This window comes from Bombina bombina, chromosome 9 (assembly GCF_027579735.1).
Source record: "Bombina bombina isolate aBomBom1 chromosome 9, aBomBom1.pri, whole genome shotgun sequence".
Taxonomy (NCBI): Eukaryota; Metazoa; Chordata; class Amphibia; order Anura; family Bombinatoridae; genus Bombina; species Bombina bombina.
This window is the reverse complement of record NC_069507.1, coordinates 235,068,071-235,093,612: the sequence shown is the minus strand read 5'-3', so window position 1 is coordinate 235,093,612 and position 25,542 is coordinate 235,068,071. Positions and strand designations below refer to the sequence as shown.

The following is a 25,542-nucleotide window of genomic DNA, read 5'->3' as shown; positions in this document are numbered from 1 at the left end:
TCTTTTTTTGCGGACGCCTCTTTATAGGTGGTCAAGTTGGGAGCCAAGATTTCTGGTTTTGCTATTTTGACTCGCAGGGCTTTATGGTTAAAGTCCTGGTCTGCGGATGTATCATCTAAGTCTAAGCTTTTGGCAATTCCTTACAAAGGGAAGACTTTGTTTGGGCCTAGTTTGGCTGAAATTATTTCTGATATTACTGGTGGGAAGGGACATTCTCTTCCTCAGGATAGGAGAAATAAACAGAAAGGTCGTCCAAGTAATTTTCGTTCCTTTCGTAACTTTGCTGATAATCTTCCTCTTCCTCCTCCAAGCAGGATCAATTTAGATCTTCTTGGAGACATAATCAGTCCTGGAGCAAGGGAAAGCAATCTAAGAAGCCTGCCGCTGATTCAAAGTCAGTATGAAGGGTCTGCCCCCGATCCGGGATTGGATCGCGTAGGGGGCAGGCTGTCTTTGTTCGCTCAAGCCTGAGCAAGGAATGTCCCAGATCCTTGGGTAGTAGACATTGTATTCCAGGGATACAAACTGGAGTTCACAACTTTTCCTCTCAGGGGCAGGTTTCATCTCTCAAGGTTATCGTTAAATCAGTTAAAAAAAATAGGCATTCTTAAGTTGTGTCCAAGATCTTTCCGATATGGGAGTGATCGTTCCTGTTCCAGTTCAGGAGAAGGGACTAGGGTTTTATTCCAATCTGTTTATCATTCCCAAAAAGGAGGGAACTTTCAGACCCATTTTAGATCTCAAATTGGTAAACAAATTTCTCAAGGTTCCATCTTTCAAGATGGTGACTATTCGGTCAATTCTACCTCTGGTTCAGGAGGGTCAGTTCATGACTACAGTAGATCTGAAGGATGCATATCTACATATTTACAAGGATCATCACAAGTTTCTGAGATTTACTTTTCTAGACAAGCATTTTCAGTTTGTGGCTCTTCCTTTTGGTATTGCAACAGCTCCCAGGGTGTTTTCAAAAGTCCTGAGGGCGTTATTGGCAGTTATCAGACTGCAGAGGTTTGCAGTAGTTCCTTACCTGGACGACATTCTAGTTCAGGCTCCTTCTTTTCAACAAGCAAACTCCCACACGAAGTTGTTGTCTTTTCTGCACCCCCACGGTTGGAAGGTGAATTTAGGAAAAAGTTACTTGGTTCCAGCTACAAGAGTGGTATTCTTGGGAACCATTATAGATTCTCTGGAAATTAAGATTTTTTTGACAGAAGGAAGAAAGTTAAAAATGTTCAATTCTTGTCTGGCTCTTCAGTCATCTCCTTGTCCGTCGGTGGCCCAGTGTATGGAGGTTATTGGTCTGATGGTTTTGGTCATGGACATCATGCCGTTTGCCCGGTTTCGTCTCAGACCTCTGCAGTTATGCATGCTGAGACAGTGGAACGGGGATTATACGGATCTGTCTCCAAAGATTGTTCTAGATCAGGCTGCAAGAGATTCTCTTCCGTGGTGGTTGTCTCTGGGTCGTCTCTCCCAGGGAACCTGTTTTTGCAGGCCTACCTGGGTGATTGTGTCCACGAATGCCAGTCTGCTGGGTTGGGGAGCTGTCTGGGGTTCGTTAAAGGCTCAGGGTCTGTGGACTCGGGAGGAATTGGTTCTTCCTATAAATGTCTTAGAACTGAGAGCAATTTTCAATGCTCTTCTGGCCTGGCCTCAGATGTCTTCAACCCAGTTTATCAGATTCCAGTCCGACAATATAACGTCTGTAGCTTACATCAATCATCGAGTTCCTTGGCGATGAAGGAGGTAGCCAGGATTATGCAGTGGGTGGAAGTTCACAATTGTCGTCTGTTTGCAATCCACATTCCAGAGGTGGACAATTGGGAAGCAGATTTTCTGACCAGACAGTCTTTTCATCCGGGGGAGTGGGAGCTTCATCCGGAGGTGTTTTCCAGTTTGATTCTCAGGTGGGGTCAACCGGAGTTGGATCTTATGGCATCTTGTCACAGTGCCAAGCTTCCAAAGTACGGTTTGAGGTCAAGGGATCCTCAAGCGGTTCTAATAGATGCTCTAGCAGTTCCTTGGAATTTCAGTCTGGCATAAGTGTTTCCTCCGTTTGCCCTTCTTCCTCGAGTTATTGCCCGGATTTGACGAGAGTGCATCGTTAATTCTCATTGCACCGGCGTGGCCTCGCAGGATCTGGTATGCAGATCTGGTGGAGATGTCATCTTTCCACCTTGGAGTCTTCCGTTGAAGAAGGACCTTCTACTTCAGGCTCCCTTCCTTCATCCAAATCTCGTTTCTCTGAAGCTGACTGCTTGGAGATTGAACGCTCGATTTTATCTTAGCAGGGTTTTTCTGAGTCTGTTATTGAGACTATGATTCAGGCGCGTAAGCCTGTGACAAGAAAGATTTATTACAAGAAATGGCGTAAATATCTTTACTGGTGTGAATCTAAGGGCTACTCTTGGAGTAGAGTTAGGATTCCTAGAATTTTGTCTTTTCTCCAAGTGGGTCTGGAGAAAGGTTTGTCTGCTAGTACCCTGAATGGTCAAATTTCTGTTTTATCTATTTTGTTACATAAACGCATGGCGGATGTGCCAGATGTTCAGTCTTTTTGTCAGGCCTTGGTGAGAATTCGGCCTGTGTTTAAATTTGTGACTCCTCCTTGGAGTCTTAATTTAGTTCTGAGAGTTCTTCAACAGGCTCCGTTTGAGCCTATGCATTCTTTGGATATCAAGTTGTTAACCTGGAAGGTTTTGTTTTTGGTTGCTATCTCTTCAGCTCAAAGAGTTTCGAAGCTTTCTGCTTTGCAATGTGAGTCTCCTTTTCTTGTTTTTCATTCTAACAAGGGTAGTACTTCGTACTGCATTATATTTTCTTCCCAAGTTTGTTTCTTATAGAAAAATTAATCAGGAAATTGTTGTTCCTTCTTTGTGTCCTAATCCTTCTCATAAAGAACGTTTGTTGCACAATCTGGATGTAGTTCATGCATTAAAATATTATTTGCAGGCGACTAAGGATTTTCGCCAGTCTTCTTTATTTGTTGTCTTTTCTGGGAAACGTAAAGGTCAGAAAGCTACGGCTACTTCTCTTTCGTGTTGGTTGAGGAGTGTTATTCGTTTGGCATATGAGTCTGCTGGTCAGCAGCCTCCTGAGAGAATCACGGTTCATTCCACGAGAGCTGTTTCTTCTACTTGGGCTTTTAAAAATGGTGCTTCTGTAGATCAGATTTACAAGGCTGCCACTTGGTCATCTTTACACACTTTTTCTAAATTTTACAAATTTGATACTTTTGCTTCTGCTGAGGCTGTTTTGGGGAGAAAGGTTCTTCAAGCAGTGGTACCTTCTGTTTAGGCTAACTGTCTTGTCCCTCCCTTATCATCCGTGTCCTCTAGCTTGGGTATTGATTCCCAATAGTAATTATGATAATCCGTGGACTCACCGTGTCATTAGAAAGAAAATTAAATTTATTCTTACCTGATAAATTTGTTTCTTTCTTGACACAGTGAGTCCACGGCCCGCCCTGTTTTTCACCTTTTACCTCTGGTCGAATGAATGGGGTTTGTGGGTAAGGGGAGTGGTATTTAACAGCTTTGCCTGTGGTGCTCTTTGCCGCCTCCTGCAGGCCAGGAGTGAATATCTCAATAGTAATTATGATGATCCGTGGACTCACCGTGTCAAGAAAGAAACACATTTATCAGGTAAGAATAAATTTCATTTTCTGTGTGTGTGTGTGTGTATATATATATATATATATATATATATATATATATGTGTGTGTGTGGGTGTGTATGTGTTTATAGATAATAGTAATTCAAAGACAGTGCCAAGGAGTTAGTGTTACATTAGATGACTGTAACCATAGATACATATTATATAGTGTATAGAGCTATATAAGACAGGGTGTGTATATGTGTGTGTGTCAAGAGATGACTGTAAGATACAGATTATAGATTGTACCCTACATTATTATATCTCTACACATGCAGTTTTCCCGTAGCATTGCTGATACTCCATTTGGAGGGGGCCTTTTTTCACCAGACGGCGGTGTCTGCAACCTTTAATGCTTTACCTCGCTCTGCTAAGCGCAAGCGAAAGATTACATATTGCACTCCTTCCCAGAGTACATCAGATAGTTTATTGGATTTAACTAAGGGTTATCGGAGGATGAAGTTCTTTCTGAGACTTCAGAGTATGAATATTCTGGGTCTGAGTCTGCTGCCTCTAAACCTGCGGCTGTGGAGGAACCAGACTTACGTTTAGGAATTTGCGCTTTCTTCTAAACAAAGTTTTTGGCGAATTCAGAGGTTCCAGAGGCCAAATTGCCTGATGAACCTTTAATTCCTAAATTGGATAGAATTTGAGGACAGGGCAGTGCCTTATCCTTCCCTGCTCCTGTTAGATGGCGAACATTATTAAGAATGAATGGGACAGGATTGGATTTCCCCCTCTTCTCCCTTTAACAAATTGTTCCCAGGCCTGGACTCAATGGAGTTGTAAGGTTCCGTCCCTAAATGTGATGGCGTTATCTTCACCCTTACTAAACGTACTACTATCCCGCTTGAGAATTATTCTTAATTTGAAGAGCCCATGGATAAAAGATGGAAACTCTGTTAAGAAAGATGTTTCAACATACGGGATATTTGTTTCAACCGGCAGCGGCTTTCGCCGCGGTTACTGGAGAAACTACTTTCTGGTGTGAAACCTTATAGGATTTGATCAGGGTGGAGGATCCCCTCGACGTTACTCAGAAAAGATATATGGCCGTGAGGGTTGTTAATTCTTTTATCTGTGCTGCTATTAGGCAGTTTATTCTCTTGAATGCTATGGCTTCAGCTTTTTCTGTTCAGGCCCGTCGGGCTGAAGTCATGGTCTGCGGATATGACTTCTAAGTCTAGACTTCTTCCCTCCCTTTAAGGGAATGATTTTGTCTGGTCCAGGCCTGGACTCAATTATCTACATGGTCACAGGGGGCAAGGATTCCCTACTACCGCAAGAGTATATGAACTAATCTAAGGGATGATTTTCGTTCTGATAAAGCCCATGACAGCAATCTTCCGCTAAGCCAGAGCAAACCAGAGCTCTTGAGAGCCCTCTGTCCTGGAATAAATCCAAGTAGAGCAAGCAGCCCGCCGAGTGTACGTCGGCATGTATGGGTGGTCCCCCGGTCCTCTTCTGGATCGTGAAGGGGCAGTATGTCGCTCTTTTCAGTCGCTTGGTTCAGGGACGTGCAGGATCCATGGGTCCTGGAGGTCATAGCTCAGGGTTACAATATAGGTTTTAAGTCTCAGCCACGCAAGGGCAGATTCCTCCTGTCTTCCTGACCAGAAAGGAGGGTAGCCTTTCTGGGGTGTGTACGGGATCTGTCCTCTAGGAGTTACTGTCCTGGTGCCTATCACAGTGAGAGGTTTGGGATACTATTCAAACCTTTTTGTGGTCCCTAAGAAAGAGGGAACTTTCCATCCGATTCTGGACCTAAAGTGCCTAAGCATGTTTTTAAATGTCCCCTCGTTTAAGATGGAGAGAATAAGGTCCATTCTTCCCCTTGTTTGAGAGGGGTAGTTCATGACCACGATAGAACTGAAGGATGCTTCCTTCCCGTACCAATCCTCAAGGATCACTTCCAGTTCCTAAGGTTTGCTTTCCTGGACCAGCACTTTTAGTTTATTGCCCTTCCGTTTGGTCTTGCTAAAGAAATTTTTCGAAGAGTGGAGCATTCGGAACATCTCCTCTGTCTTGCCCTCTAGATCTCCTAAAGGCCATCTGTGGCTCGGTGTATGGAGGTGATTGGTCTCATGGTGTCCATTTGCCAGGTTTCACCTCAGACTGTTGCAACTGCGCATGCTGAACTAGTGGAACGGCGATCATTCGGATCTGTCTCAACAGATTTCTCTGGACAACCAATCGGGAGAATCGCTCTATTTGGTGGTTTTGTCCGGATCACTTGTCCTGAGGGACGTCCGTCTCAAGACCATCCTGGGTGATTGTGACTATGTGTCAGGGTTTTTTCCCTGTTGTTTGCCATGTGCTGCTGGCAGCCATTTTACTCGCCTCTCTTCCTGACTATGGTGCATTGTGGGGGATGCTGCTCATTTCCTACACTTCCTTTTATGGCCAGAGTGGTGTGCATCATCCATATGAGACAGGATGCAGTCTCAGAATTGTGATGTCTTCACTTATTTTTTAAAGGGCCTCTGTTCAGTATGCTTTGCCTTTGCATTGTCTCAGACCTGTTTGTGTGAGTTCCTGTGTATTACCTGGCTGCCTGACGTCCTTCCTGGTTCCTGGTCCCTGGCTTGTTCCTGACTCTGCTGTTTTCCTTGTTCCTGATTCCGGCTCGTCTGACTATTCGCTTTGACTCCTGACTCGGCTCGTCTGACTACCAGCTCTGGTTTTGACTCCTGGCTTATTTGACTTGTGAACTTTTTATTATTTTTTGCTATGAATAAAGGTGTGATTATTTTTGCACTACTCGTCTCAGTCTGATTCCTGGCACCCTGACAGTAATACCCTCGGAAAGGGGGTTATTGAACAGGGGGGGGTTTGTGCATAATATTATTTATTGTGTTTTAATGCTGCGTCATGTGTGTGAGGCTCTGTCAGTGTGTGAACAGTCAGCTTATTAGCGAGAGTTCGACTCAGGCCTTTCTTTGGCGTGTTTTCTCTCTAGTGCAGGGGCGGTCCTGCATGGCACTCCATGTAACAGCGTGTGGCCTCTTTAACTTCCTCTTTCTTGACCGGCGGTTGTAGGAGACAAAGCTGTTTCTTTGCGGTCCAGGTCATAGGAGGTGGTTAGTTCCCCGGCCATTGGGATATAAAGGTGTCATTTAATTTCTATCTAGTCTGCAATAAAAGTGCAAGCTATGGAGGACTCTAATATGTTAGAGGGTACTCCCTCTTTAATTAAACCTAATAACTGTGTCTATTGTGAGGAGGTTTCCGGTTGATCCACCTGCTCAACTCTGTTCCACATGCTTTGATAAAATTGCAATATCTAAAAAGAATAAAATATTTAGTACAACTGAGCCGTCCACCTCTGAAGGTTCTCTGTCCCGTGAGGTGCGTTCCCTACATTCGTCTCTGATTGCACATGCAGCTCCCCAGGACACTACTAATCCTCCTGCGGGAGGGGCCCTTTGGTCGCCAGATTTCGCAGATTAGTTACAAGCGGCGGTTTCTGTGGCCTTTAATGCCTTACCACGCCCTGCTAAACGAAAGGTGAAACATGGCTCTCCGTCCCAGGGCTCATTTACTCTATTAGATGTCTGACAGATTATCAGCTGATGAGGATGACTCCGACTCTTCGGAGGACGTTTTTTCTGGGTCTGAATCTGCGACTTCTAGACCTCCGTCTGAGGAGGAGCCAGATTTTAAATTTAAAATGAAGCATTTGCGCTTTCTGCTGAAAGAGGTGCTTACTACATTGGAGGTTCCTTAACCGAAACTGCCGGAGGAACCTTTGATCCTTAAGCTAGATAGGATTTACGAGGACAGGGTGGTGCCTCAGACTTTTCCGGTCCCCTTTAAAATGGCTAATATTAAGAATGAATGGGAGAAACTTGGTTAGTCCTTTTCCCCTTCTACTTCTTTTAAAAAGCTGTTCCCTGTTTCGGATTCGCAGCTTGAGCTGTGGGGGCCATTCCTAAGGTGGATGGTGCTATTTCCACACTCGCTAAGAGAACGACTATGAGGATAACTCTTCGTTCAAGGAGCCCATGGATAAAAAATTGGAGTCCATGTTGAGATAGATGTTCCAACTCACGGGGTTAGTTTTTCAACCTGCAGCGGCGGTCGCTGCGGTGGCTGGTGCGGCTACCTATTGGTGTGATGCTCTGTCGGCTATGGTCGACGTGGAGACTCCCCTCAAAGAGATACAGGAACAAATTAAGGCCTTACGGTTAGCTCATTCGTTCATTTGTGATGCAAATATGCATATTATTTGCCTGAATGCCAAGACATTAGGTTTTTCTGCTTTAGCCCATAGGGCTCTGTCGTTAAAGTCGTTGTCTGCTGACAGGATAAGAATAAGCCTAAGGGGTCTACTTTTCGTTCCTTTCGTTCAGACAAGTCTTATTGCCAGCAGCCTGCAGCAAAGACAGAGCAGTCCAAGGGATCTTGGAAACCAGCTAACTCTTGGAACAAAACCAAGAAGAGCAAGAAGCCCGCCGAGACAAAAAAAAGGGCCTCCGTCGATCGGTCTCTGGATCGCGTAGGGGGCAGACTATCTCTTTTTGTAGAGGCCTGGATAAGAGACGTTCAGGACCCTTGGGTTCTGGAGGTCGTAGCCCAGGATTACAGGATAGGGTTAAAGACTCATCCGCCCAGAGGCAGATTCCTCCTGTCAAACCTATCATCAAGTCCAGAGAAGAGACACCTTCCTTGGATGTGTGAGGGATCTCTCCTCTCTCTGAGTAATCGTCCCAATCCCTCAAGCAGAAAGAGGTCTGGAGTATTATTCAAACCTTTTCGTGGTCCAAAAGAAGGAGGGCTCGTTTTGCCCAATTCTGGACCTAAAATGCCTAAACAAGTTTCTGTCGGTCCCATCGTTAAAAATGGAGAAGATCATGTCGATTCTGCCCCTAGTTCAAGAGGGACAATTCATGACAACAATAGATTTGAAGGAGGCTTACCTTCATGAACCAATCCGCAAGGATCACTTCAGGTTCCTAAGATTCGCATTCCTACTCACTGTTCGATCTTGCGACTGCCCCAAGAGTCTTTACGAAGGTTCTGGGAGCGCTACTTGCGGTAGCGAGAGCCAGAGGTATTGCAGTGACTCCTTATCTGGACGATATCCTGGTCCAGGCTCCGTCCTGCAGTCACGTGGAGGAGCACTCGAGGGCTCTTCTCCTTCGATCCCACGGATGGAAAATAAACGATGGAAAGAGGTCCCTGGTTCCAAGCAACAGGGTGGAATTCCTGGGTACGATAATAGATTCCTTATCCATGAAGATATTCTTGACAGATCAGAGACGTTGCAAGATTGCGTCCAACTGTCTTTTTTTTTTTTTTTTTTTTTAACATTTATTTTATAGATTTTCAAAAGAAAAAAGAATAAAAAATGGGTTCATACAACATCAGAATAGGAAGAAGATATCGCACTTATGTTACATTTACCTTGAAACATTACCTTACAACAAAAGTTAGATATATCCCAACGCTTTGATAGCTATACATGTTGATCTTCATCCCAACTGTCTTGCCCTTCAGACCTCATCAAGGACATCTGTGGCCAGGTGTATGGAGGTAATTGGGCTCATGGTATCCAGCATAGATGTCATTCCATATGCCAGGTTCCATTTCAGACCTCTTGATTTGTGCTTGTTGAGACAATGAAATGGCGATCACTCAGACCTATCCCAACAGATATCTTTGGACAACCAAACGAGGGAATCCCTCTCTTGGTGGATTCCTCTGGGACAGCTATCCCAGGGGACATCCTTCTTGAGACCATCCTGGGAGATTGTGACAACGGACGCAAGTTTATCAGGATAGAGAGCTGTTTGGGGTGCAAGAAGGGCACAGGGCAGGTGAACTTGAGAGGAATCGAGTCTACCAATAAATATTCTTGAACTTTGAGCGATATTCAACGCTCTGAAGGCTTGGCCTCCTCTGTGGTCGTCCCGATTCAGCAGATTCCAGACGGACAACATTACCTCGGTGGCTTACATAAACCATCGGGGGGAACGAGAAGCTCCCTAGCCATGAGGGAAATATCTCAGATTCTGGAATTGGCAGAGACCCACAATTGTTCGCTCTCAGCGATCCACATTCTGGGTGTGGATAACTGGGAAGCGGATTTTCTAAGCAGACAATCGTTTCATCCAGGGGGAATGGTCTCTCCACCCTGAGGTGTTCATGGAGATCTGCAACAGATGGGGGACGCCAGAGATAGACCTCATCTCATCCAGACTCACCTGCAAGCTACCCAGATACAGGTCGCGGTCCAGGTATCCACAGGCAGAGCTGATAGATGCCTTAGCGGTGCCCTGGGAGTTCAACCTACTTTACATTTTCTTCATAAATGGAAAGAGTCCACAGCTGCATTCATTACGTTTGGGAAATAAGAACCTGGCTACCAGGAGGAGGCAAAGACACCCCAGCCAAAGGCTTAAATACTCCTCCCACTTCCCTCATCCCCCAGTTATTCTTTGCCTTTCGTCCCAGGAGGTGGGCAGAGAAGTGTCAGAAGTTAATTTTTGTCTCTTATGGAGGGTAGTACTCTTTGACATGGGACGGGAGTTTTAAGTAATCCTGTCAGTCTCTCAGTGAGGGATTGGATGAAAGTTAGAGTCCGGAGATGCAAGAAGAGTTTTTCATCAAAACCATCCCGACTCATTTTAACAACTCTACAAGCATTCGGCGTTGTCTAACTTTGCTTCGCTGCCTGCTTTCTTCTCAAGTCCATGGCGTAGGCGAGGCTACTATCCGTCACACTTGAAGGGCCGTGTTCCTGTTCCACGGCGTAGATTTCTGTAAGTTCGTTTCATTTTACTTCTTCATGATTGTACTGCAACTCATTTGTTCCTGCAAACTCACAATGAAAAATACTGGGTCTCAGTGGGACTCCTTTAGTATCTTGGAATCAAGGGTTAATATCTCCTGAGGGGGATTATTGAACATGGGGGCTTTTAATCATGTTTATGTGATTCAATCTGCTTATGTGTGGTGTTAACTGGGCTCGTTGCTCTTTGAACATAACGGCCTTTCGAAGTGACGCAACCTTACAGTCGGGCGTGCTTTTTTTGGACTTTACGGTTCACCTTCTGACCAGGCCTGTTTACGTTTTCCCATTCCTGACTGAGTAGTCGACTGAGAAATCTAGTCCGCTGGTGTCTGGTTCATAGGAGGTGGTGAGTTCCCCAGCCATTGTGGGTGTCAGGTGCCGTTTTAATTGTTTTATATTTAGTCCATTGTTTTGGTATCCTTTATCCAGTTATGGAGGATACTGATGTTGAGCTTGTTCAACTTTCTTATTCAGATTCTTCATCCTGTGACGAATGTGAATTGGCCCCATTGACTCCGGTCAGTCAGTTATGTTCTTTAGACCAAGGGTCGCCAACCTTTCGGACCTCAGGGACCACTAAACAATTTTGAATCTTGTGGACCACTAACATGATTTTTTTTTTTTTTTAAAGGTACAGAATTTGTCTCTATATATATATATATATATATATATATATATATATATATATATATATCACACTCCTGGAAGTGAATCCACCCGCCTGGGTGCAAATATATATAGTGTATGTATGTATATATATATATATATATATATATGTATATATATATATATATATATATATATTCACACACACATACTGTACACAACTAGTATAACCATAGCTAAGTTTACGTTATGTATATGTTTACACATTTTTAAGAATTGGAATTAACTAACAATTACAGAACTGAGAGAATACTTCCAAATGACAGGTGAAGGATGAGTGCCATCTTTTGAGCTGGAAACAGAGGCAGAAAGTAGGAAAAAAGAATTATGTTTAAAAGGACTACAAGATGTCCACGTTTCTTCCCCAGTTAGGAATTATTCAAAACTACTTATTATCATGGACAGACATTGAAGTCATAAATTAAGATTATATCAGAAAGCTCTCAATATGTATGTGAGCTAACCACGACTGATGTTACTGGCAATTACTATAATACTGGTGGGATATGGCTGATCTGCTGGATGGCAATTACTGGAATTCAGGTGGAATGGCTTTCTGCACAGGAAAATTATTAGAATGTGGCCGAACAGGGGTGACACCATCAGAGGAGATTAATTCCTGCTTGATGGTGTCAAGGACCACCAACATCTCACGGACCACTGGTTGGCGACCGCTGCTTTAGACCGTTCCTCAGGCTTGGGGATTCAAGGGACTGCTGAGCCATCCGCCTTGGGGGCCCTATCCTCCGGGAGACGAGTTCCCTACCACTCCCTACTACTACACATGCGGGTAACCCAGGTTATTTTTTTTCCTCCTTGGAGGGTGGATTGTTCCCCCCGGAGGTTGTGGCACATTTTCACTTTTACATGCTTTTGGCGCTTGCGTGTCTATAAAGTCCAGATGTTTATTTGCGATTGTGTTCGTGCCCGATTGCCCCAGGTCTCTCGGCCACAGGAGGGCATGTGCAGTTCCCTGCGGGTGTTACTGTTCCTGAGTGTTGTGCCTTTTGTTACAGACTGTCTCGCCTTTGTGTTCTACTCACACATGTTTCAACTGTTTGGGGACCCTACCTTTCTCGGTTATGGGAATCATCAGTCTCCTCCTTCGAATGGCTCACCTCGTTAGACATGGGGGGATGAAGCAATCTCCATTAAGTCTTGTTATTGAGATCCTTTCCAGTTTTGTTGGAAGAACAGGGTTTCCGTTAGGTTGGTCCTGCGGATCTTTCTGTTCTTCTTGGGCGTTAACCCTCGGGTTGCCTGTCATTTTATTTTATCCGGTTAGGATAAATTTTTATTTTTCATACTATGTTTCCTGCGGGAACATTCTCTGGGATCGATACTCACTGTTTGCTTCTAGGGAAGTTGTTTGGGACACGTTAGTCCCATGTTTGTCTGTTTTTTCTTCCTCCCTCTCTGAGGGCGGAATTAGCCAGCTTGGCATTTATGACCCTGGTTGCAGGTTGGTCCTGCTTGGGTTAAAATCTTCTGTCTCGCGGCTTATTCAGACACATGGCGCCTATTATACATTGCTGGTCAGGTTGGGGTGCCGAGTGCTTTCAACATTATTTATGTTTCTTGTTATTTGTTTTACAAGTTTCAGCTAAACATTCTCAAGAGAGCTTGCGGGTCCGTGCGTTGTTGGATTTTGCTGTACCTTTTGGGTATCCCTTGTCCTCTCCCTTTTGGGGATTTTGGTATTGTACTAGTAAGGCTTGTGTGGGGACCGACTGCTGGGCGATGGTTCTCCTGGAGGAATGTTGGCTCAGTGAGTCTGTTTTGCGGTTTCTAGTTAGGCCTTCGGACTATCTGCAGGTCAGTGTCCTTGGGCCTTTTCCTTCTAGTTTTTTTGCCCGGCTCCGACGAAGCAGGGTTTGGTTGGGTTGTGGTTTTCAGGCCTGGTGCCCTCAGAATGGGCCGCCTTTTGTACCCTCCTGTTTTTTACATTCAGTGTCCTCTATAGCTTGGGTATTGTTTTCCCAAAAGTAATGAATGCAGCTGTGGACGCTTTCCAATTTTGAAGAAAAACTTCAGATTGAAAGAGTCCACAGCTCCCCACCCGTATTTGTTCTGTGGGGCGTCTTATTTTTTATTCTTCTGGATCCTTTTCACCCTGGTATTTCTTCTACTGTTCCTTGTTCATCGGCAGAATGACTGGGGGATGAGGGAAGTGGATGGAGTATTTAAGCCTTTGGCTGGTGTGTCTTTGCCTCCTCCTGGTGGCCAGTTTCTTATTTCCCAAAAGTAATGAATGCAGCTTTGGACTCTCTCCATCTGAAGAAAAGAAAATTATCAGGTAAGCATAATTTAAGTTTTTTCCACTGTTGCCTCTTCTACCTCGAGTAGTGGCCTGCATCAAGCAGGAGCAAGCTTTGGCTATTCTGATTGCTCTGTTGTGGCCACGGAGGACATGGTTTGTGGATCTGGTGCGGATGTCATCGTCTCTTCCACGGAGGTTACCCTGTCACAGAGATCTGCTGGTTCAGGGTGCCTTTCTACACCAAAATCTTGATTCTCTGAGGCTGACTGCGTAGAGATTGAATGTCTAATCATAGCCAAGAGAGGATTTTCGGAGAGAGTGATTAATACTCTCATTCAGGCCAGGAAGCCGGTCACTAGGCGCATCTATCATAAGGTGTGGAGGACCTCCTTTTCCTGGTGTGAGGAATGGGGATATCCCTAGCACAAGGTTAGGGTATCCAGGATTTTGGCTTTTCTACAGGACGGTCTCGATAAGGGTCTTGTCGCAAGTTCCTTAAAGGGACAGATTGCGGCTTTATCTGTACTGTTACACAAGAAGCTAGCAGGGCTTCCTGACATTCAGTCCTTCGTTCAGGCTCTGTCTAGGATTAGACCTGTCTTTAGAAATTCTGCTCCTCCTTTGAGCTTAAACTTGGTTCTTAAGATTTTGCAGATGGCTCCATTTGAGCCTATGCATGCACTTGGCATTAAAATTCTTTCCTGGAAAGTCCTATTCACGCTGATAAGGCTGTTCTTCACACTGGATTGGGGTTTCTTCCCAAGGTTGTGTCGAATCGTAACATCAATCAGGAAATAGTTCCTTCTTTGTGTCCTTACCCTTCTTCATCAAAGGAAAGGTTGCGTCATAATTTGGATTTAGTTCGGGCCTTGAAGTTTTATCTTCAGGCCATGAAGGAGTTCAGACAGACTTAGTCTTTATTTGTTGTGTATTCGAGGAAGCGCAGGGGGGCAGAGGGCCTCTTCCACTTCACTGTCTTTTTGGTTAAGGAGCATGATCCATCTGGCCTATGAGACAGCGGGACATAAGCCTCCTCAGAGGATTACGGCTCACTCAACTAAGGCTGGGGCTTCTTCTTAGGCCTTTAAGAACATTGCTTCTATGGAGCAGATTTGTAAGGCGGCTACTTGGTCTTCCTTACATACTTTTGCAAGATTTTACATATTTGATGCTTTTGCTTCGGCGGAAGCCGCTTTTGGGAGGTTCTGCAGGCTGTGGTGCCCTCAGTTTAGGGCCCGCCTCCTTTTGCCCTCCTGTTTTTTTTCATTCAGTAACTTTTAGAGCTTGGGTATTTCTTCTCACAAGTGATGAATATAGCAGTGGACTCTCCTCCCATTAAGATGGAAAACATAAATTATGCTTACCTGATAATTTCATTTCCATCTGTGGGAGGAGAGTCCACTGCTCCCGCCCATTTCTCCGGTGGGCGGACCTAAATTTAATTTTATTCTTCTGGCACCATTTATACCCTGATATTTCTCCTACTGTTCCTTGTTCCCTTGGAAGAATGACTGGGGGATGAGGGGAGTAGGGGAGGTATTTTTAGCTGGGGTGTATTTGCCTCCTCCTGGTAGCCAGGTTCTTAATTTCCACAAGTAATGAATGAAGCAGTGGACTCTCCTCCCACAGATGGAAATTAATTTATGAGGTAAGCATAATTTGTTTTGTTGGTTTTTTTTTTGTTTTTTTTAATTGTGGATAACTGTTTTATTTGTATATATGTTTTGATTTTTATTTTAGAGAAATGTGATATGTGCACTATGTATTAGTTGGTTGAGATATATATATATATATATATATATATATATATATGTAATAATACTTTATTGAATTTAAGTTGGCTATACTTGTGATTTATAGCAACTGTTATTAGTTTTGTTATAGAAAGAGTTAATATCAAAGTCTGTGGTAATTGAGGGGTTATTTTTTGGTATATATACTGTTCAACAACACCTGCACTAGATGAGAAGCCCTGACAAAGTGCCAAGGCCACAGCACGAAATGTGTAAGCTTGGACTTTGTTTGACCACAGGTACTGTTGTTTTTAACATGTTTCTTAATAAAAGCTATGTTTTACTTCCCTTCATGAAGTCTTCTTGGATCTTTTATTGTATTCTTTAGCTCTAATATATAACTTTGTTTGTACAGTGAATAATGAATTATGAATATTTGCACATATCTATTATTTTAACGTGGCCACTTGTCTGTTAATCATACTTCACCTATAAGCTTTTTATTTTATATTGCTGCTCTGTTTTTTTCTCCCCAGGTGTAACTCCAGTTTCCAATCAGTGGTCTGAATCAGCTACAGACGTTCTGATGTCTCTGCTGCTAGGGTGTGATGTGGCTGTCATGTCAAAGTCACTAAATAATGGTACCCATATTGTGTCTGTGGAAAAGCTGACCGAAAATGGTGTTATGCACATACATGAAAAACTGGTCAGTGAACAGCTAGCTGAGCCAACCAAATCCAGAACCAAAGGCAATCCTTGCAAAGGTAAGACCCCGCTTTTCAAGTTGGTGTTGTAAAATACAGCAGGGGTTATTCACATCAAGCAATGGTTGTAACTCATATAACATGATTGACATTGACACTTTGAAGGCAGAGCTGGCTAGTCATACTAGGGCAGTGTGACACATTCTTTGAGGTCTGTTCTCCATGTTATATTATGGATCAGCAAAACTACAGTCTGAAAATAACTGTACTAATAGCTTACTGTGTGATCACCTAACCACAGAAGTTTTCAGGAACTTAACCACATCTAACATATCACAATGTTAGTGTACAATGTTTTGAAATGGATAAATAACCTTGGGGGGGGGGGGGGGGAATATCTTTCATAAGGTGGTGAGAGTCCATGGCCCATTATGCATGGGATTCACTTCCTAACCATTAGGAGGAGGCTTAGATTTCCCAAAAGTTTTTAGTAGTTCATCCCTCCCACCTCACTGGTATATTAGGAGTTTGGTGAAGAATTAAGGTGCTCCAGATTCTTTGTTGAGAGTGGTCATCAGACTGATTTCAGGTCCATTTCCCTCACAGGGAGACAGAGGGTAAATTGGAGTATGGAGCAGGGACACAATTACTCTCGGTGAAAGTTAGTCGCACGCTTGCCACAGGTGTCGCTGGGACAAGTCCCTAGCCTCCTCTTGTTGGGACGTCAAGATATTCCTCACTTTTATCCTCTGCTGTAATGTGCTCAGCACTGAATGGGCTATCTACATAAAGCAGTTTGCTCTGCGGCTGATTACCACAGTTGGGTGCTTGTCAGGTAAGACGTTTCCAACATTAGCACTCGCTAAGCCCACAGGCTATTAGCAGGTACATTTGACATGTTAAAAAAACAGGAGTCAATATATATAAATGTAACGTGTACCAATATATATCTCTCTTGATCCTATAGGAGGCGCTACAAGCAAAAAAAACCAGATATATCTATAGAGACAATATAGACAAACTGAGTCAGTAATACAGGTAAAAAATGTGTCTATATATAGCGAAATAGCTTTCCAAAGTTATAGTATGGGTGGCAATGCAGCAAACTATATGATCTTAGTTCAGACCAGCAACCCCACACTGAGGCAAGCAGTATTAATGACTACAAATATTGTATGTATGGCTAGTACACAAAATGATTATGTAGATTTGTGATAATTACAAAACATATTTCTTTCATGTAATTAGCAAGAGTCCATGAGCTAGTGACGTATGGATATACATTCCTACCAGGAGGGGCAAAGTTTCCCAAACCTTAAAATGCCTATAAATACACCCCTCACCACACCCACAATTCAGTTTTACAAACTTTGCCTCCGATGGAGGTGGTGAAGTAAGTTTGTGCTAAATTCTACGTTGATATGCGCTCCGCAGCAAGTTGGAGCCCGGTTTTCCTCTCAGCGTGCAGTGAATGTCAGAGGGATGTGAGGAGAGTATTGCCTATTTGAATGCAGTGATCTCCTTCTACGGGGTCTATTTCATAGGTTCTCTGTTATCGGTCGTAGAGATTCATCTCTTACCTCCCTTTTCAGATCGACGATATACTCTTATATATACCATTACCTCTGCTGATTCTCATTTCAGTACTGGTTTGGCTTTCTACAAACATGTAGATGAGTGTCCTGGGGTAAGTAAATCTTATTTTCTGTGACACTCTAAGCTATGGTTGGGCACTTTGTTTATAAAGTTCTAAATATATGTATTCAAACATTTATTTGCCTTGACTCAGAATGTTCAACATTCCTTATTTTTCAGACAGTCAGTTTCATATTTGGGATAAATGCATTTGTTTCAATCATTTTTTCTTACCTTAAAAAATTTGACTTTTTCCCTGTGGGCTGTTAGGCTCGCGGGGGCAGAAAATGCTTCATTTTATTGCGTCATTCTTGGCGCGGACTTTTTTGGCGCAAAATTTTTTTTAAAATTTTTTTTTTCTCTGTTTCCGGCGTCATACGTGTCGCCGGAAGTTGCGTCATTTTTTTACTTTTTTTGCGTCAAAAATGTCGGCGTTCCGGATGTGGCGTCATTTTTGGCGCCAAAAGCATTTAGGCGCCAAATAATGTGGGCGTCTTTTTTGGCGCTAAAAAATATGGGCGTCATTTTTGTCTCCACATTATTTAAGTCTCATTATTTATTGCTTCTGGTTGCTAGAAGCTTGTTCACTGGCATTTTTTTCCCATTCCTGAAACTGTCATTTAAGGAATTTGATCAATTTTGCTTTATATGTTGTTTTTTTCTTTTACATATTGCAAGATGTTCCACGTTGCAACTGAGTCAGAAGATACTTCAGGAAAATCATTGCCCAGTGCTGGAGCTACCAAGCTAAGTGTATCTGCTATAAACTTTTGGTATCTGTTTCTCCAGCTGTTGTTTGTATTGCATGTCATGTCAAACTTATTAATGCAGATAAATTTTCCTTTAGTACTGTTACATTACCTGTTGCTGTTCCGTCAACATCTAATTTTCAGAGTGTTCCTGATAACATAAGAGATTTTATTTTTTAAATCCATTAAGAAGGCTATGTCTGTTATTTCTCCTTCTAGTATACATAAAAGTCTTTTAAAACTTCTCTTTTTTCAGATGAATTTTTAAATGAACATCATCATTCTGATACTGATAATGGTTCTTCTGGTTCAGAGGTTTCTGTCTCAGAGGTTGATGCTGATAAATCTTTGTATTTGTTCAAGATGGAATTTATTCGTTCTTTACTTTAAGAAGTATTATTTGCATTAGAAATAGAGGATTCTGGTCCTCTTGATACTAAATGTAAACGTTTAAATAAGGTTTTTAAATCTCCTGTAGTTATTCCAGAAGTGTTTTATCTCCCTGATGCTATTTCTGAAGTAATTTCCAGGGAATGGAATAATTTGGGTAATTTATTTACTCCTTCTAGACGTTTAAGCAATTATATCCTGTGCCATCTGACAGATTAGAGTTTTTTTGGGACAAAAATCCCTAAGGTTATGGGGCTGTCTCTACTCCTGCTAATGTACTACTATTCCTACGGCAGATAGTACTTCATTTAAGGATCCTTTAGATAGGAAAATTGAATCCTTTCTAAGAAAAGCTTACTTATGTTCAGGTAATCTTCTTAGACCTGCTATATTTTTAGCGGATGTTGCTGCAGCTTCAACTTTTTGGTTAGAAGCTTTAGCGCAACAAGTAACAGATCATAATTTTATAGCATTATTATTATTCTATAACATGCTAATAATTTTATTGGTGATACCATCTTTTGATATCATTAGAGTTGATGTCAGGTATATGTCTCTAGCTATTTTAGCTAGAAAAGCTTTATGGATTAAACTTGGAATGCTGATATGTCTTCTAAGTCAACTTTGCTTTCCCTTTCTTTCCAGGGTAAATAATCATTTTCGTTCCTTTCCTCACAACAAGGAACAAAAGCCTGATCCTTCATCCTCAGGAGCGGTATCAGTTTGGAAACTATTTCCAGTTTGGAATATATCCAAGCCTTATAGAAACCTATAGCCAGCTCCTAAGTACCTATGAAGGTGCGGCCCTTATTCCAGCTCAGCTGGTATGGGGCAGATTACGTTTTCTTCAAAGAAATTTGGATAAATTCCGTTCTCAATCTCTGGTTTCAGAACATTGTTTCAGAAAGGTACAGAATTGGCTTCAAGTTAAGGCCTCCTGCTAAGAGATTTTTTTCTTTCCCGTGTCCCAGTTAACACAGCAAAGGCTCAGCATTTCTGAAATGTGTTTCAGATCTAGAGTTGGCTGGAGTATTTATGCCAGTTCCAGTTCTGGAACAGGGGCTGGGGTTTTATTTTATCTCTTCATTGTACCAAAGAAGGTCAATTCCTTCAGACCAGTTCCGGATCTATCATTATTGAATCGTTATGTTAGGATACCAACATTCAAGATGGTTACTGTATGACTATCCTGCCTTTTGTTTAGCAAGGGCATTATATGTCTACAATAGATTTACAGGATGTGTATCTGCATATTCCGATTCATCCAGATCACTTTTAGTGTCTGAGATTCTCTTTTTAGACAAGCATTACCAGTTTTGTGGCTCTACCGTTTGGCCTAGCCTCAGTTCCAAGAATTTTTTTCAAAGGTTCTCGGTGCCCTTCTTTCTGTAATCAGAGAACAGGGTTTTGGTATTTCCTTATTTGGACGATATCTTGGTACTTGCTCAGTCTTCTCATTTTCGAAGAATCTCATACGAATCGACTTGTGTTGTTTCTTCAAGTTCATGGTTGGAGGATCAATTTACCAATCAGTTCATTGATTCCTCAGACAAGGGTAACCTTTTTAGGTTTCTAGATAGATTCAGTGTCTATGACTCTGTCCTTGTCAGACAAGAGAAGTTTAACATTGATATCAGCTTGTCAAAACCTTCAGTCACAATCATTCCCTTTGGTAGCCTTATGCATGGAAATGTTGGGTCTTAGGACTGCCGCATCAGATGCGATCTCCTTTGCTCGTTTTCACATGCGACCTCTTCAGCTCTGTATGCTGAACCAATGGTGCAGGGATTACTCAAAGATATCTCAATTAATATCTTTAAACCGATTTTACGACACTCTCTGACATGGTGGACAGATCACCATCGTTTAGTTCAGGGGGCTTCTTTGTTCTTCCGACCTGGACTATAATCTCAACAGATGCAAGTCTTACAGGTTGGGGAGCTGTGTGGGGGTATCTGACGGCACAAGGGGTTTGGGAATCTCAGGAGGTGAGATTTCCGATCAATATTTTGGAACTCCGTGCAATTTTCAGAGCTCTTCAGTCTTGGCCTCTTCTGAAGAGAGAGTTGTTCATTTGTTTTCAGATAGACAATGTCACAACTGTGGCATACATCAATCATCAAGGAGGGACTCACAGTCCTCTGGCTATGAAAGAAGTATCTCGAATTTTGGTTTGGGCGGAATCCAGCTCCTGTCTAATCTCTGCGGTTCATATCCCAGGTATGGACAATTGGAAAGCGGATTATCTCAGTCGCCAAACGTTGCATCCGGGCGAATGGTCTCTTCACCCAGAGGTATTTCTTCAGATTGTTCAAATGTGGGAACTTCCAGAAATAGATCTGATGGCTTCTCATCTAAACAAGAAACTTCCCAGGTATCTGTCCAGATCCCGGGATCCTCAGGCGGAGGCAGTGGATGCATTATCACTTCCTTGGAAGTATCATCCTGCCTATATCTTTCCGCCTCTAGTTCTTCTTCCAAGAGTAATCTCCAAGATTCTGAAGGAATGCTCGTTTGTTCTGCTGGTAGCTCCGGCATGGCCTCACAGGTTTTGGTATGCAGATCTTGTCCGGATGGCCTCTTGCCAACCGTGGACTCTTCCGTTAAGACCAGACCTTCTGTCTCAAGGTCCTTTTTTCCATCAGGATCTGAAATCCTTAAATTTAAAGGTATGGAGATTGAACGCTTGATTCTTGGTCAAAGAGGTTTCTCTGACTCTGTGATTAATACTATGTTACAGGCTTGTAAATCTGTATCCAGAGAGATATATTATAGAGTCTGGAAGACTTATATTTCTTAGTGTCTTTCTCATCATTTTTCTTGGCATTCTTTTAGAATACCGAGAATATTACAGTTTCTTCAGGATGGTTTAGATAAGGGTTTGTCCGCAAGTTCCTTGAAAGGACAAATCTCTGCTCTTTCTGTTCTTTTTCACAGAAAGATTGCTATTCTTCCTGATATTCATTGTTTTGTACAAGCTTTGGTTCGTATAAAGCCTGTCATTAAGTCAATTTCTCCTCCTTGGAGTTTGAATTTGGTTCTGGGGGCTCTTCAAGCTCCTCCATTTGAACCTATGCATTCATTGGACATTAAATTACTTTCTTGGAAAGTTTTGTTCCTTTTGGCCATCTCTTCTGCCAGAAGAGTTTCTGAATTATCTGCTCTTTCTTGTGAGTCTCCTTTTCTGATTTTTCATCAGGATAAGACGGTGTTGCGAACTTCTTTTGAATTTTTACCTAAGTTGTGAATTCCAACAACATTAGTAGAGACATTGTGGTTCCTTCATTATGTCCTAATCCTAAGAATTCTAAGGAGAAATCGTTGCATTCTTTGGATGTTGTTAGAGCTTTGAAATATTATGTTGAAGCTACTAAGTCTTTCCGAAAGACTTCTAGTTTATTTGTTATCTTTTCCGGTTCTAGAAAGGCCAGAAAACTTCTGCCATTTCTTTGGCATCTTGGTTGAAATCTTTAATTCATCTTGCCTATGTTGAGTCGGGTAAAACTCCGCCTCAGAGGATTACAGCTCATTCTACTAGGTCAGTTTCTACTTCCTGGGCGTTTAGGAATGAAGCTTCGGTTGTTCAGATTTGCAAAGCGGCAACTTGGTCCTCTTTGCATACTTTTACCAAATTCTACCATTTTGATGTATTTTCTTCTTCTGAAGCAGTTTTTGGTAGAAAAGTACTTCAGGCAGCGGTTTCAGTTTGAATCTTCTGCTTATGTTTTTCATTAAACTTTATTTTGGGTGTGGATTATTTTCAGCAGGAATTGGCTGTCTTTATTTTATCCCTCCCTCTCTAGTGACTCTTGTGTGGAAAGATCCACATCTTGGGTAGTCATTAACCCATACGTCACTAGCTCATGGACTCTTGCTAATTACATGAAAGAAAACATAATTTATGTAAGAACTTACCTGATAAATTCATTTCTTTCATATTAGCAAGAGTCCATGAGGCCCGCCCTTTTTTGTGGTGGTTATGATTTTTTTGTATAAAGCACAATTATTCCAATTCCTTATTTTATATGCTTTCGCACTTTTTTCTTATCACCCCACTTCTTGGCTATTCGTTAAACTGAATTGTGGGTGTGGTGAGGGGTGTATTTATAGGCATTTTAAGGTTTGGGAAACTTTGCCCCTCCTGGTAGGAATGTATATCCATACGTCACTAGCTCATGGACTCTTGCTAATATGAAAGAAATGAATTTATCAGGTAAGTTCTTACATAAATTTTGTTTTTCTCTTTTTAAGTGTGTTCAGTCCACGGGTCATCCATTACTTATGGGATATTCTCCTTCCCAACAGGAAGTTGCAAGAGGATCACCCAAGCAGAGCTGCTATATAGCTCCTCCTCTCACATGTCATACCCAGTCATTCTCTTGCAAGTCTCAACAAAGAAGGAGGTCGCGAGAGGAGATAGGAGTTTTTTACCTAATTATTCTTCAATCAAAAGTTTATTATTTTAAAATGGCACCGGAGTGTGCTGTTTTTTTCTCTCAGGCAGTATTTAGAAGAAGAATCTGCCTGCGTTTTCTATGATCTTAGCAGACGTAACTAAGATCCACTGGCTGTTCTCGCACATTCTGAGGAGTGGGGTAACTTCAGAAAAGGGAATAGCATGCGGGGTTCCCCGCAAATGAGGTATGTGCAGTAATATTTTCTAGGAATGGAATTGACTAAGAAAACACTGCTGTTACCCATATGATGTAAGTACAGCCTTTAATGCAGTAGTAGCGACTGGTATCAGGCTGATAAATGTATGTGCAGTTGAGTTATTTTCTAGGGACTAGAATTTGACTGAGAAAATACTGTTAATACTGAAATAAATGTATAAGCCTTAACTGCAGTAGAAGCGACTGGTAGCAGGCTTAGTGATAACTTTGCATAACATTGGGAAGGTGTTTTAAAACGTTTACTGGCATGTTATTCGTTTTGTGAGGTACTTTAATGATAAATCTTTTTGGGCATGATTTTTTTCCATATGGCTAACGTATATTTCTGCATAGAAACCGTTGTAACAGGTCTCCCACTGTTGTAATATGAGTGGGAGGGGCCTTTTTTTAGCGCCTTGTTGCGCAGTTAAAATTCTAGCACAGTCTTCCTGCTTCTTCCTCCTTGATCCAGGACGTCTCCAGAGAGCTCAGGGGTCTTCAAAATTCATTTTGAGGGAGGTAATCAGTCACAGCAGACCTGTGACAGTGTGTTTGACTGTGATAAAAGCGTTAAATCTTAAATTGATTATCCGTTTTTTGGGTATTGAGGGGTTAATCATCCGTTTGCTTGTGGGTGCAATCCTCTGCTAAATTCATACATTTACTGCTATAATTGTTGGCTATAATTGAATTAGTTCATTGTTATTTCAACTGTGACAGTTTGTGTTTTTAAAAGCGCTGCAGCGTTTTTTCTATTGCTTGTAAATTTGTTGAAAGTTTTTTCCAAGCTTGCTAGCCTTCATTGCTAGTCTGTTTAAACATGTCTGATACAGATGAATCTACTTGTTCATTATGTTTAAAAGCCAATGTGGAGCCCAATAGAAATATGTGTACCAATTGTATTGATGTTACTTTAAATAAAAGTCAGTCTTTACTGGTAAAGAAATTATCACCAGACAACGAGGGGGAAGTTATGCCGCCTAACTCTCCTCACGTGTCAGTACCTTCGCCTCCCGCTCAGGAGGTGCGTGAGATTGTGGCGCCAAGTACATCAAGGCCCTTACAAATCACTTTGCATGATATGGCTAATGTTATGAAAGAAGTATTATCTAATTTGCCTGAGTTAAGAGGCAAGCGCGATAGCTCTGGGTTAAGGACAGAGCGCGCCGATGACACGAGAGCCATGTCCGATACTGCGTCACAATTTGCAGAACATGAGGACGGAGAGCTTCATTCTGTGGGTGACGGATCTGATCCGGGGAGACCGGATTCAGAAATTTCAAATTTTAAATTTAAGCTTGAGAACCTCCGTGTATTGCTAGGGGAGGTGTTAGCGGCTCTGAATGATTGCGACACGGTTGCAATCCCAGAGAAATTATGTAGGCTGGATAAATACTATGCGGTGCCGGTGTGTACTGACGTTTTTCCTATACCTAAAAGGCTTACAGAGATTATTAGCAAGGAGTGGGATAGACCCGGTGTGCCCTTTTCCCCTCCTCCGATATTTAGAAAAATGTTCCCAATAGACGCCACCACACGAGACTTATGGCAGACGGTCCCTAAGGTGGAGGGAGCAGTTTCTACTTTAGCCAAGCGTACCACTATCCCGGTGGAGGATAGTTGTGCTTTCTCAGATCCAATGGATAAAAAATTAGAAGGTTACCTTAAGAAGATGTTTGTTCAACAAGGTTTTATATTACAGCCCCTTGCATGCATTGCGCCCGTCACTGCTGCAGCGGCATTCTGGTTTGAGTCTCTGGAAGAGGCTATTCGCACAGCACCATTGGATGAGATTATGAACAAGCTTAAAGCCCTTAAGCTAGCTAATGCATTTATTTCGGATGCCGTTGTACATTTAACCAAACTCACGGCTAAGAACTCCGGATTCGCCATCCAAGCGCGCAGAGCGCTATGGCTAAAATCCTGGTCAGCAGATGTAACTACTAAATCTAAATTGCTTATTAGGTTATCAACAAATCTAATAAAGAAAGAGGCTTTTCTACGATGTGTACAAGACCTCTTAGTAATGGGAGTGATCCACCCGGTTCCGCGGACGGAACAGGGGCAAGGTTTTTACTCAAATCTGTTTGTGGTTCCCAAAAAAGAGGGAACCTTCAGGCCAATCTTGGACCTGAAGATCTTAAACAAATTCCTAAGGGTTCCATCGTTCAAGATGGAAACTGTTCGAACAATCCTACCCATGATCCAAGAGGGTCAATATATGACCACAGTGGACTTAAAGGATGCCTACCTTCACATACCGATTCACAAAGATCATTATCGGTACCTAAGGTTTGCCT

The 25,542-nt window shown here is 42.4% G+C and overlaps 1 protein-coding gene across 1 annotated transcript in view; it reads left to right on the top strand.

The window, feature by feature from the left end:
* TDRD1 (tudor domain containing 1) overlaps positions 1 to 25,542 on the top strand; it is an 881,429-nt gene that overhangs the window by 760,160 nt on the left and 95,727 nt on the right. The window contains exon 23 of the mRNA XM_053692993.1: positions 15,649 to 15,876. Within this exon, the coding sequence (XP_053548968.1) occupies positions 15,649 to 15,876 (228 nt within the window). The remainder of the gene's footprint in view (positions 1 to 15,648; positions 15,877 to 25,542) is intronic.